Genomic DNA, 15524 nt, shown 5'->3' on the forward strand with positions numbered 1-15524 from the left:
CTTTGAATAATATTTCTGTTCATGTTAAAAACAAAATCAACTCTCTGTATAAATATATCAGGTGACCGTTAAGGCCCATGGGCCTCTTGTTAAATTTAGGTTTATATTGCTATTGCAAGCACTGCTGCAACTTCCAGTAGCATCATTTATGACTACAGGAGTGTTTCAGGGAATTAGTAGTTGTCCCCATGAATCTCGTTACAATCAGCACTTGTTGGTGGAGTTACACGCCTTTGTAACAGTTATTAAGCAGGGAGAAGCAAGGATGTGCAATTTACATATTCAAACATATACATGTATATTCAATTATTCATTATATAATTCAACTGACAGAATTTGAAAAATTCTACCAGCCTCAGATCTATATTTCCAAAGCAAATATTGAAATTTTCACTTCTCTCTGGAGATAAAATCTAGCCACGGGTTATTATATCAGGCTAGTGGAGCTGTGTACCTGTTACAGAACATCACTGTATCCCCAGCCCTCTGTTGCTAGGTCCTGCCAGAACATCACTGTATCCCCAGCCTTCTGTTGCTAGGTCCTGCCAGAACATCACTGTATCCCCAGCCTTCTGTTGCTATGTCCTGCCAGAACATCACTGTATCCCCAGCCTTCTGTTGCTAGGTCCTGCCAGAACATCACTGTATCCCCAGCCCTCTGTTGCTAGGTCCTGCCAGAACATCACTGTATCCCCAGCCTTCTGTTGCTAGGTCCTGCCAGAACATCACTGTATCCCCAGCCTTCTATTGCTATGTCCTGCCAGAACATCACTGTATCCCCAGCCTTCTATTGCTATGTCCTGCCAGAACATCACTGTATCCCCAGCCTTCTGTTGCTATGTCCTGCCAGTCTTCTGCTTCTACATAGGAATGAAAAGTAGAAGTAATCTTGACATTAACAGCCTTTAGGTTTGGCATCAGAGGTGTCTGGGTTTAACATGTTCCATCTAAATTCTCCACTTCCTGTCATATATGAGACCATAGAAATACCAGCGGGAACACTTGTGAGATTTACCAGCCAGGAGGCTGCCCTAAATTGGCATCGTTTCACTGTCATGAATATCAATGGCATTGATGATACGAACTTGTTGTTTTAGCCTACAATGATTTGCTCTATTGAAATTGTTGTTTATATCCACAGTAGCCTTTGGATAGATCATAGTGCTGAATGTATGTATTATAGTGTTATGGTTTATGACATTAATTGTGGAGATAATTATCGCAAAGAAAATCGTAGATAAGGGATATACTGGAGGCCAGTGAACTTTTCGTGGCGAAGGTCGTTATATGTACTCCAGTTATGCACTGTTTCATATAGCATTACTTTCACATCTTTTTCTGACAAAGCTCTACAGGCTGTAAAATATCTTTTGAGATTGATGATTGTGACTGCAGTTGTCAATAGACCATATATCGCAATAGAACTCATATATTGGTACTTTTCCTGCGGGACTGTAATGTACGTTTGGTTCATTCACTGTGGGACTGTAATATTTGTAAATTCACTGCGGGACTGCAATATTTGTAAATTCACTGTGACTTTATGTTGGTACTTCACTAAGGGACTGCAATATTCGTAAATTAACTGTGGGACTGTAATATTTGTAAATTAACTGTGGGACTGTAATATTTGTAAATTCACTGTATATTTGTAAATTCACTGTGGGACTGTAATATTTGTAAATTCACTGTGGGACTGTAACATTTGTAAATTCACTATGGGACTGTAATATTTGTGAATTCACTGTGGGACTGTAACATTTGTAAATTCACTGCGGGACTGTAACATTTGTAAATTCACTATGGGACTGTAATATTTGTAAATTCACTGTGGGACTGTAACATTTGTAAATTCACTGTGGTACTGTAATATTTGTGAATTCACTGTGGGACTGTAACATTTGTAAATTCTCTATGGGACTGTAATATTTGTAAATTCACTGTGGTACTGTAATATTTGTAAATTCACTGTGGGACTGTAATATTTGTAAATTCACTGCGGGACTGTAACATTTGTAAATTCACTGTGGGACTGCAATATTTATAAATTCACTGAGGGACTAATATTTGTAAAAACACAATTGATATATTGATCATTCTGAGGTAATTCTTGATTTATTTGATGCTAATACATGCGTATATGTTAAGTACAGTACTTAAGTGATAGTAATAATGGCGATAAGTCTAGTCATCTGCTTCAAAAGATGTTGAATAGTGTATGTAGATGCAGCAATCCTGATTTCCTGTAATGAGACGACAAAACCAATATAAAAATAGATTTTGAGAAACCCTGTGTTAGTATAAAGATTTATAGACACAATAATGCCAAGTCTCCTGTTTATATGGGGTTTTCGCTTAGATCCTGGTGTTCTTATAACTAAAGTCTATAAACTGCCACATTCTCCCGCTTCTGCTACTTGCCTGAGAGCAGCTATTTTGTAGAACTGCTGATGATAAAACTGATCCCTTTGTGTGGTTAAGCCACATCACCAACTTCATCTTATTTGAACCTACTTGTACTTTAAAATGTATATGTAAACAATAGTTTGGTATATTTCATATATGATGGTCAATTGATATAAGCAGGATTCCCTAATGTGAAGTCCACTGTCCAGTAATTAGTATTAGAATTATGTATGATGTGTATGTTATCACTAATGTGAAGTCCACTGTCCAGTAATTAGTATTAGAATTATATATGATGTGTATGTTATCACTAATGCTTGTTTTACTAGCTCGCTATATATTCCAAGCCTTTCATTCCTCAGTGATGTTGTACATCATACATCCTTAGATGTGGCCATGTTCGACTGATTTTAGAAATTTTTGACACAGATCGTGTTACAGGGCTGTGTATTAGATCATGTATAGAAAATAGTTTTGTAAATGTTTTTGTTCACCAAAATGTCTTGATAAATCCTGATGATGCAACAGATTGATTTCTTTATGAGCTACAATGATTGATTTCCTCTTTTTTTTCAGGCCAAGAGGTCGGGAGTAACCTGTATAATACTGCCAGCCGAGAACAAGCGGGACTTCACGGACCTTCCCGACTTTATCACCAAGGACCTTGAAGTACACTATGCCAGCGAATACAAGGATGTGTATGACATAGCATTTGGAAAACAGGAAACTGAAAATGTGGAGACAGGAAACTGAAAGGGTGGTGACAGGAAGCTGCAAATGTTGTAACAAAAAATGGACAGTGTGTGGACAAAAATTTTGATGTATTGGGAGATGAAAATGAGACTGGCGATACAAATTTGTAGTGTGAGGGCAGGAAACTGTCAGTTTAGAGAGTTGGAATAGGTAGTGTAGGTGGACAAGAAACTTAACAGTTTCAGGTTGTCATGTGATATTCTCTAGTTTTATTACTGTATATTGTTATTGAGAACATTTACTTAAATTACAGATAGATATTGAAATGGAGACTTCAAGTCATCTCCCAGTTTTCCTGATTGATATTTTAAGCACATAAAAACACCATAAACCTGTTCATCATGTATAAGGGAAAAGGCAATTGAATCCAACATGTTTGAGTACTTTACACAGTTATTTATACCAAACCTGTTCAGCTTGAACACAGGGATGACTTAAAACTACTCCAGCAAAATGAGAAAAAATATCGTTATTGCACCATCAATGCTAAAGGCAACCCTTCGCTGTGTATTTCCAATGTCCCATATATGAACAAAAAAGTGGTTGTGTATCACTTTAACCAGATTCCTTGTACACCACTATTGACTGTATATGTATTTGAAATACCTGTGGAACATTAGGGACTGCTGTTAAACTGCAAAGATTCCACCTCACCAGACTTGTGTCATAGTCATTGGAGCAAATCCATGATGACTCCTGTGGTCTTAAAATTGCAAAAATAGTCTTGTTTTGCATTGGTGTTAAATTTACTCTTCCATAAACAGATAGAAAAAACAATCAGAAATTTGTTTTAGAAAGAAAAATCAGATTATTTTTTATGTTTGACACTAGTGTATAATCTGGACTCACATGATCCAGCAACCTTACTGTAGCTAATGTTACTCACTGAAGCTGATGTAGATGCTAATCCCACTATATTTGGGTAAGCATGTGATTCATTGATGATTTTCTAATTTTTTCTTCAGAAATTAAGTACAGCTAGTACCTGAACTGAAGAATTTCCACTTATAAGCGAGAAGTGTAACTATGATATATTGCACTGTTCTTAATTGAGTGCATGAATTTGATAATTAGTGTTTAAGTATATATGTTTCATATTTATTGTTTGGATGAGTCAAAGTTGATATTTATGCTAGAAAATATGAAATAGAACAAAGAAATAGCAATATGAATACATCCAAATACCTATACATAGGTGCTGAAACAGTTTGCCAAAACAAACATTTAGCATTGTTTGTAACACCTTTGCGAAAGTAAAGCAAAATATAATTGGAACTATAGCTATTGTAACTTACTATATATAGGTAATGTTACTCACTGAAGCTGATGTAATTTACTGTAGCTAATGTTACTCACTGAAGCTGATGTAATTTACTGTAGCTAATGTTACTCACTGAAGCTGATGTAACTAACTATAGCTAATGTTACTCACTGAGGCTGATGTAACTAACTGTAGCTAATGTTACTCACTGAAGCTGATGTAATTTACTGTAGCTTATGTTACTTACTGTTGCTAATGTAAATTACTGTTGCTAATGTAACTTACTTTAGCTGATGTAACTAAATATAGCTAATGTTACTCACTGAAGCTGATGTAACTAACTATAGCTAATGTTACTCACTGAAGCTGATGTAACTTACTGTAGCTAATGTAACTTACTGTAGCTAATGTAACTTACTGTAGCTAATGTTACTCACTGAAGCTGATGTAATTTACTGTAGCTAATGTTACTTACGGTTGCTAATGTAACTTACTGTTGCTAATGTAACTTACTGTTGCTAATGTAACTTACTGTAGCTGATGTAACTAACTATAGCTAATGTTACTCACTGAAGCTGATGTAACTTACTGTTGCTAATGTTACTTACTGTAGCTAATGTAACTTACTGTAGCTAATGTTACTTACTGTTGCTATTGTAACTTATTGTAGCTAATGTAACTTACTATAGCTAATGTTACTCACTGTTGCTAATGTAACTTAGTGTAGCTAATGTAACTTACTGTTGCTAATGTGACTTACTGTTGCTAATATAACTTACTGTAGCTAATGTAATTTACTGTTGCTAATGTAACTTACTGTAGCTGATGTAAATAACTATAGCTAATGTTACTCACTGAAGCTGATGTAATTTACTGTAGCTAATGTTACTTACTGTTGCTATTGTACCTTATTGTAGCTAATGTAACTTACTATAGCTAATGTTCCTCACTGTTGCTAATGTAACTTACTGTAGCCGATGTTACTCACTGTTGCTAATGTAACTTACTGTAGCTAATGTAATTTACTGTTGCTAATGGAACTTATTGTAGCTAATGTAACTTACTAGAGCTAATGTTACTCACTGTTGCTAATGTAACTTACTGTAGCCGATGTTACTCACTGTTGCTAATGTAACTTACTGTAGCCAATGTTACTCACTGTTGATAATGTAACTTACTGTAGCTAATGTAACTTATTGTTGCTAATGTAACTTACTGTAGCTAATGTTACTCACTGAAGCTGATGTAACTAACTATAGCTAATGTTACTCACTGAAGCTGATGTAACTTACTGTTGCTAATGTAACTTACTGTAGCTAATGTAATTTACTGTAGCTGATGTAACTTACTGTAGCTAATGTAACTTACTGTAGCTAATGTAATTTACTGTTGCTAATGTAACTTATTGTAGCTAATGTAACTTACTATAGCTAATGTTACTCACTGTTGCTAATGTAACTTACTGTAGCCAATGTTACTCACTGTTGCTAATGTAACTTACTGTAGCTAATGTAACTTACTGTTTCTAATGTAACTTACTGTAGCTAATGTAACTTGCTGTAGCCACTGTAATTTGTACTGATGCAAACGAAGGCAATCTCACCTGTATATATATATATATATATATATATATATATATATACTAGCAGAAAGGTTCAATGAGACCAGATCCAGTTGTGTATACTCTATATTATCTATATACTGGTTCATTATGTTGATTTTCTCTGATGAGTATAAAATCAAAGTAGCACAATATATATCCACATCCAGTAATCTTTATTTCAGAATCTGCTTTCCTTCCTTGCTTGTACAGCCTTTGCCTATGTATACTTGTACAGGATATTTAAATTAAAATGATACATTGTGGTTTTAAAAGCGAAGTGTATGTTGTTTGAATGACCTAGAAGTAGACATGGATGATAATGAGTTAATTTGGTGCATAAATATGTATCGTGTGTACCGAATCTTTGTGGTTACCTGATCTCTCTTGACACCAGCTGCTGCGAGGACCAGACGTTAAACCCCAAACAAATAAAACCAACGCTTGATATGAAGGTGGATCTCGCACTTCATTTTCTAAAAGTAACATTTTGCAGTTTAATTGAAATAAGCTAACTATCTCCCATTCTGCTTGCATTTTGGAGTTTTAACTCAAACATACTACCGGGAAATTTATTGTACGCTGCATGAAGTCAGGAGTATTTTTGTTTTTGTCATGTCTGTCTGTCATCTTGTCATTACTATAGCAGCCGTACTTCCTGACAGAGTTTGTCAAAATGTTACAGGTTTGTTAACCATCAAGATGCCTTCGACATGTGTGTGCGCTTTTGGTCCGAGATTGCTGTTACAAAACATGTAATTTCCACCGTTATCTTTGTCTTTGCCATCAATGTAACGGCTGATTGACAGGTAAAACTTAATAATATCAGTTGTTGTCTTAGACATACTTTGGAAGAATTTGAATATGGTTGGATTGGTCAAAGGTCAAGTTTACCATCTCTTTACTCTAGCGACCATATTTCTTCACATACTTTGATGAAACTGCACAGGTACAGTACAGTTAATTTGACATACCTTAGACAAGTTTGTATTTGGACTTGTTCAGCCAAAGGTCAAGGTCACTAAAATATGTCACCATCACTATTTCTGTCCTTTGAACGGTTTGGGCACCAGTGTGATGTGTGCATATGTATGTATAATCAAAGGCTAATCTTATAACTGATAAGGAAGTTGTGGTTGGATGGATCAGAGACGTATAAAGTATATAGGTCTCCGAATAGATCCACATGCAATCTAATTCAGTGGCTGGATTCTGCTACTATGGTTACGCAAAATAAGAATGTCAGCTTGAATTTACTGGCATCCGTCCAGAATGTTTAGTATTTTGTTTGCCTTTTGCTTCTTACGATTGATGTAAACGGATTGCCTCGCCTACGTAGACATCCCAGCTTGCAGTCCACCAGCACTGTGGTCTGCCCAGCTGCCGAGCTACACGATAGTTCCAGTCTATTACGTTTTAATGGTTTTCATACGAAAATCAATAAACTCTAAAAGCTTATACAATGTAATGCGGTATGAAAAGATGCTGTACAAAAATCGGTTTGGTTGATAATGTAAAGAGTGTTCGGTCTCAAAGGGACACTCCGTTTGTGTTTGATCCATTCATTCAAGGATGCCGCGAGCCTGATTAATTGACTTAACGCTTTAAGTTTTTAATTGGTACGGGGACCGTTATGCAAGTCCCCCATAATTGCGCGTGGCTGCATAGTGACCAATGTTGCATCGCACTGAGGTCTCACTGCCGTTATCAATACTAACAGAAAAATGTAAGTACCAAATTTGATCGAAATCGGACAATGGAGACAGAACACGACGGCCATACTGTCCAAAGAGGAAACGTCAGTTGCTGTTGTGTTTGCAGTGTTCTTATACACCTACATACCATTTTTTGAGAAAACAAACATCTAAATTTCAACCAATCAAAGGCCGCGACTGTTATGTTTGATGGCCGATCAGAAAATGAAGTACCGAATGTCCATTTATTCTCATGTCAAGTTTCATTGGAAATCAACAAGCAGTTTTAGAGAAAATGGTCGAGAAAATTATCGTCGGAACCGGAATAATAAGAAACGGATATTACAATATATAGTCAGTTCAGGGGACTTAAAAAAAGCGAAGTAAAAGCAATGATAGCATACGTCAATTTATATAAAAAAATATAAATTGACGCTTCACAGTAATTTAATCCAGGCGACTGTTTACGCCTAAGGAGACCGGGAATACTAGGACGCGCTCTGCACACAGTATTAATACAGATAATAACTCGGTTACTGCCATTATATTTTATGTACAGGGATGCTTATCACTCACATCGTAGTAGGCACACATACTCTTGTATCAGGATCAGTAACAATATCTATATAGCTGAGGGGCATATTGTTCTGACGTCCATTTTATACGCTAGAATTCTCCTAAAAACGCATAAGGTACATATATATCGTTTGTTTTCACATAAAAGTGTTTTAGGGAGAGAACACCTTACTAAGATATTGGTAGTTTGGAGAGGATAATCGAATTTACAGAGAAATATTTTATCGACAGAGTAAACAAAGGAACGGGCTATGGCAGCAAAGCAAGTATGCGACGGGATACAGGATTGATCTCCAGCAAGCTAATATCAAAACATTCTACAACCAAAACATCCCTATTTCAATCTTGTCCTAAAAGTGACGGCGACGAGAATACACAACAACTGTGTCAATTATTAAAGCATAAAAGCAACTGGGTGTCGGAATGGGTGGAACCAATATTGTATAGCGAAGAAAAAAATCTCTATAAAGCGGAGTCACACGTCACGTGTTTCCGTCCCCTTTGCATAGAAATATGGAGAAGAATATCTCGGTGTGGGGTAAAGAGAGGGGGGTGAAAGGCCGCCATGAAATCACATAAAGGATAAAGGCCGTGCATTCGGTAAGTGAGATTATCTATAGATTAAAGGACAATGTTAGAAAGCGGCCGTCTGGTATCGGAAACTGGGCACAGAGTGTGGATAACCAGCAACTCTGATGCCAGAAACTAGACTTAGACGTTGAAGAACCGCGGTAAGGAGCGGGATAGGCGAACATTCAATAGTGTGATATAGGCTGAAATAGACAACAGGAATAAAATATATACGGTGCAAAGGATGAAAATTCTAGGAATGGACAGGAACAAAGATATTTGGACAGATTTATTGTAAAGGATATACAGTACTAAAACTATTTCGACACAGTCGTTAGAGCTAAACAATACAAACACGAGGATAGTGAAACTGAGGAACAGGAGAAGGTTGGAAGGCCATTACTGGTTTCATTTGAAAACCTGGGAACAAACACAAACCTGTCCAGAACCTCAGTTTCCTTCATCAAACGGAAAGCTCTCTAAATATTGGCATAGAAATGGCATTTACTAAAGCAGGAAGACTGAAAAAGAGAGCTCTACCAAGATCTAAACAGAGAGCACTTACCGTGGAATTAAACATACGTGGCACCGCGCACGCCTTGTGCAAGAAAAGTAGTTTGAAACTTCAAAACCCAATCTAACATAGTAGAAAGCATATTGTATTTCTATCCCTATGTGAATGCTGTTTGCCAAAACAACGGATTTACTTTCCTTACCGCGAGACTTGTTAATACCAATAACCACAACAGGAATTACAGAGGTGAAATAACAGAACAGGAAACAAACTACTCGCAGCAGAATTCAACGCCTACATACATATATGAGTTTCTTTCAAAAAACAAACATGATACGCATTAAGTTTGTCTACGTGAGAAGTATTTACGAGAACACAATTTCATGAATAGATTTTAGTTGAAATTAAAGTTAAGCCTGACTTATCAATGGGTCGGCCTCTATACAGATCAGATCGCAGTATTGAACACACCGACAATAAATAGCGTCTTCTCGGGCTGGAAACCTCAAAGAAAAGCCCACACGTCATGATTATTATTGGCAATTTCTTGGAAACCTTCTGGACTTAGATTTGAAGTCTTCATAATGCTGAAGTTAAAAATCTGTCTTTGAAAATCATGAATGTTGAGATTCTACATCACATTTGGTTACCATGTAAGATAATACCTTGACAAAAACCAAAGGAGGGCAACGAAGCCCCGAACTCAAACAGCTTTCATGTCCAGAAAGATTTTTTTTTTTAAATCCACCGACAGCCTACCAAAATTATCAAACAGACGACGAAGTGGAGATATGATAGGCAATACCGATTAAACAAAGTTTATAATGGAATTTCTGTCAAGAATGTTACCGGCTCCTTCAAACCTTAGAAAGATGTTTTGGCAAATTTTCATATTATGAAGTATATTCGGCAGCTGCGACGGGCTTTCTGCGAGCAAGTCTGTAACCGAGAGGTCCAGGGTTGTTAGATAAACAATGGGCAAATTATGATTATAATGAATGGTCAAACCTATATTTTCCAACGGCAATGCTTTTTGGAGGATATTACATGATTTATGGTCCAAAACCAGACGTTCCTCAATCGTTTAATAATTCTTTTCAGAAGATAATATATTGGTAAAGATAATATTTGATAGCTACAATGCCAATGTCCAAATGATAATATTAATGATATATATACACGTAATTTGATACTTCAGTCAAAGATATCATATGTTTACCAAGCTAAAGGAACTGATACATAGGGCAAACAACACAATTATTTAACCGAGAAGGCCCAGGTAATTTATTCGCTATCGAACTACCGGCCAGTAGATTAATGGGCAAAACCATTTATTTCCATCGACAATGCTTTTTAGCTGATAATGTTTAAGATTATTATTAAAAATGGCCACATAATCAACATTCGATGTTTCGACCACAACGAGCGAGTACACATGGTCGTTTTCATCGATTTTCTACAGGACTTTGGCCAAGGTTGGACAGGATTTTAGCAATTGTTGCATGTCCGTTTCGATTTACTAACGAAAAGTGAAGATTAAATTAAAAACACCTATGTTACGACGTAACGAAAACGACCACGGTTCCCCGCCATTATAATACAAGGAATTATGTACCATCGATGTTAGACGTCGAAATCTCTTGAGTGCGTTGTCGTACATCCTCCAATAAACGTATTGTGGTGCAGTATCTTATATTACAGAAATATTTGAAGCTTCAAATTAAGCTTTACATTTGATGATTCACCACGTAAAGAGTCATAGAATGAACATTTAGATTTTAAAAAAAATCTAGACATTATTCACATTGAATCAGAAGCTGACGGCATGAAAAGTGATTCGCCAAACAGAACCGTCGGATTTCTCATACAATCTTTTTTAGATCGGCAATGCAGACATTATACATACCGCACCAACATGACAGGTAGACATGCAACAGCAGACTGTGACTGCTTTACGGCTCGTTAAGGGACATATATAGATCTTAGATCAATGACTCACCATTACTCACTATGTCGGAAGGTTGTCGACAGGAAACCACAAAAGGTTTTTACCGTCATGTATGTATATGTATATATATTTCTTTGGTGTCCTCAAAATTAGCCGTCTTTTTAGTTACTTTTTTTTATGGTAAAACAAAACTTCTAGACTCATCATAAATGATGTACTGATAATGGTGGTCTAAACTAGTTTTCATTTCTTTTGCTTGTTGATACCAATCTTTGGTAGGGAGATGATACTGTTTGCAAGGCACCTCTAGTCTGAAAAAAAAATCTCTTTTCACAACGGGATCATATAATCAGATATAAACATGCATTTTATACTTCTATTTAAACATGATATTTTTTTTATCAATTTAGGCGAACTTATAAAATAATCCCACTATTTCGACGTGACTGCCGAAGAAAAATAATTCGATATTGTTTGTTGCGTTTTATATTGTGTTCGCCTTTGTATTTTTCACAAAATTGAAATTAGAGTAATCACGTGTTGATCAATGAAGTTTACGAAATCTTTGGTTCTAAAATAGCAACGCACTGATGTACACCGTACTCTGATGTACACCGTACACTGATGTACACCGTACTCTGATGTACACCGTACACTGATACACTGATATACACCGTACACTGATGTACAACGTACACTGATGTACACCGTACACTGATGTACACCGTACACTGATACACTGATGTACACCGTACACTGATACACTGATGTACACCGTCCACTGATGTACAACGTACACTGATGTACACCGTACACTGCTGTACAACGTACATTGATGTTCAACGTACACTGATGTACACCGTAACACTGATGTACAACGTACACTGATGTACACCGTCCACTGATGTACACCGTACACTGATACACTGATGTACACCGTATACTGATGTACACCGTCCACTGATGTACAACGTCCACTGATGTACACCGTACACTGATGTACAACCTATTCTGACTTGTTATTTACTCTTTAAACATCGAGTTCTGTTTGCTCAAAGATTGGTTAACTTTAACCACTGGTTAGTGAAAAGTAAAATATTTGATAGTAAGAAGTAAAGGCTTTTAAAGTAAAACTAAATCCTCAACACACATCCATCTAATGTTTCTCAACCAATCCATAGCAGTCAAATGACATAAAATGTTCTTAATTTTGTTGTATTCATATTTTCCTAACCACCAGTTAACTCCAACCTTTGAGCAAGCGGGGCTAGGCTTCCCTCGTGTATTTCTTTTTCTTATGCCACAAGGACGTTTCCTTATATGGTGTTCCTTGTCACTCCCTGATGTGTTGGTAGTGAGTTGTACATCGTCCCTAATGGGGTAGCCTGTACCTTTGTCAGGATAAGTATGTGTCACTGATACACAGACACCGCATGCTTTTGTTGGAGTGATTCAATTGACACGGATCTTTGACAGCCATTTGCACAAGTGTTTGTTAGAGCAATATTGCATTACATATTTACCTCACAATCAATGAAATTCACAAAATACAACGCTTATAATGTCCTTTCAGCTCTTTATTCGGTAGTGTAAAGCGACTTAAGAGTAGATACGTCGGGGTCTGGTCGATGCTGCAACCTGTAATTTAGGTGAGTTAGTGCAGCAGTAATACCAGGGTTCCTCACCAGATTGTATTGCTGTACTTTTACAGACATTACTGCTAGTAAAAGTTCACATGGCAATTCAATCTCGAGTCAGCAATACCCTATACGTCAGCAATACCCTTTTACATGTCAAAAAGTTTACCAATACTACTGTTTTCGTAGCTGAGTTACTCTGAACCTCGATCTACTGAAGACATTATCACAGGTTTTCAAATATTAATCGTCATACCTAAATATATATGTTGTCGAAATAAAACTAAAAATAATTGTTTTGGAAGCTATGTAACAAGCCACTTGAATACTCAATGTTTCATTGACTTCCTCTGTCTGATCTGGCTACCGATATTAGTAGTTGTTACGTATCACTTAATACTTGAGAGTATGAGAGTAGGTCTAAAACTCACATTCTCAATGATAATAGAATCACATTTTTCTCAACGATGACATGGTTTCTCTTGTTCATGGATACTGTTCGTTTACAAGTACACCTGACATTCGTTATAAATGGCGAACGCTATAACGTGCAAGGCGTTGCGACTTTAAAACAAAACTACCTGACATTGTGAGTTTAAATGTAATTACAAGACCACATGGACATGAATGTTTTAGTTCGCGCGTCTGGGCTGGATACTCGAGGGTGCCGTAATTTAGTCTTAACCAACTTACATAATGTAATTGGATGATAACAACCGAAGAAATTGGAATACCTTTCTAAACCTGTTGCATATTATTGATTTTAAAACCTAAAGCCTCGAAGGCTTTCAAGTATTATGAAGCAGGCTAGGGCAGAGCGAAGATAAATTAAAAGAGGCACACTCATTTCCTTTATTTGTAAGCTTTCTTATTGACATTGACATGCGTGTGACCAACATATTGTCACATCATTTGTACTTTGGAGCAATATAGTGTTACATATTTGTAAGTGACAAATACATTGTGGCATTGTAAGCGTGATAAATACATTGTAACATTTGTAAGTGTAGCCAATACATTATTACATTTGTAAGTGACAAATACATTTGTAAGTGTAGCCATTACATTGTTACATTTGTAAGTGTAGCCAATACATTGTTACATTTGTAAGTGTAGTCAATACATTGTTACATTTGTAAGTGTAGCCAATACATTGTAACATTTGTAAGTGTAGCCAATACATTGTTACATTTGTAAGTGTAGCCAATACATTTTTACATTTGTAAGTGTAGCCAATACATTGTTACATTTGTAAGTGTAGTCAATACATTGTTACATTTGTAAGTGTAGCCAATACATTGCAACATTTGTAAGTGTTGTCAATACGTTATTACATTTGTAAGTGTAGCCAATACATTATTACATTTGTAAGTGTAGTCAATACATTGTAAAGGACTTGACATTGGCAAAATAGGCGACAACAGCACGTGGTGTAGAGAGCAATGAGACTGGGTAATTGAAGTGTCCTCAGTGTTACATTAACAGATATCAATATAAACGATGCTTTGTCAGAGAATGAAAAAAGGAACAAGACACTGAGTATTACTATATTAAGGATTACCAGGTATATAATAAACATATAAGGATATGTAGAACAGTTTATGTCGCAAACGTTTTGCAATATTTGGAATGGAATATGCCAAAAACATAAGCAGTGTTTAGACATTTTGTCTTCTATCATGTTTTTCTTTCTTTCTTTTCCCCGTCCGACACGAGCAGTTGATGACCGTTTGCCCTGTATGACCGTATTGTGGTAATATGTGCCAATCTCTTAATCAATTAGTAAATCAATGTCTTTTCCAGAAAAAATTACAAAAGGTTTAAACCTCAAATAACGTTATAACATATTTAACGGACATGCGAACAAAAATAACATAAAGTAAATGTTTCAATCTGCTTCCTTGATAAACCTCGTATCAGTGTAGGTGTCCCGAACACGGTCTTAATGTCACTTAGAAGCGTGTATATTATATCACGTTCGATTCTATTCTTGTATGAATGAAACAATATGATGCCTCGTATTTTCCTGAAATGGTGTCGGATAATACTGACCGAAAGAATTACTCGTCAGCGCATATCGCAAACGAGATAATTCATGGAAGAACATGAGACAGATGTGAAGAAAATAAAAACAACTGGTGCTATCAAATGCGTTTCTTGAAAATGTTAAACTACATTAGCATTAGTGACACACCCAAGCATGCTAAACCTGACATAAATAACTGGTTCACTAGAAAAGGAAATCTCATTTCATAAAATGATATTTTCCTATTTACGCATTTTGTTATTTCATTACCTATTTCTCTATCAGATGACGTATTCAGTCTTTGTGCTGTACTAAGTTGAACTCCTATTTGACATTAGAAAATAAGGAAGCCAATGCGACATCAATCATACATTATAACGCTGATATTCTGACAATAAAAAGAACAATAGTGAAAATATATATCAATAATAACATATCATAATCGTATGGATATAGAGACATGGTAATGTAAACGCACAACACGATCTGTCCATTGGGACATGGTGATGTCAGGACATATACAATTTTGACATAATAAC

The 15524-nt window shown here is 36.2% G+C and overlaps 1 protein-coding gene across 1 annotated transcript in view; it reads left to right on the plus strand.

Moving 5' to 3' along the window:
- The window catches only part of LOC110451944 (lon protease homolog, mitochondrial-like), a 56483-nt gene extending 50188 nt beyond the window's left edge, over positions 1 to 6295 (plus strand). Inside the window, exon 22 of the mRNA XM_021500177.1 lies at positions 2983 to 6295. Within this exon, the coding sequence (XP_021355852.1) occupies positions 2983 to 3159 (177 nt within the window). The 3' untranslated portion in view covers positions 3160 to 6295. The remainder of the gene's footprint in view (positions 1 to 2982) is intronic.
- Positions 6296 to 15524: the final 9229 nt, after the last annotated feature.

Source organism: Mizuhopecten yessoensis, unplaced genomic scaffold (assembly GCF_002113885.1).
Source record: "Mizuhopecten yessoensis strain PY_sf001 unplaced genomic scaffold, ASM211388v2 scaffold6307, whole genome shotgun sequence".
NCBI classification, from domain to species: Eukaryota; Metazoa; Mollusca; class Bivalvia; order Pectinida; family Pectinidae; genus Mizuhopecten; species Mizuhopecten yessoensis.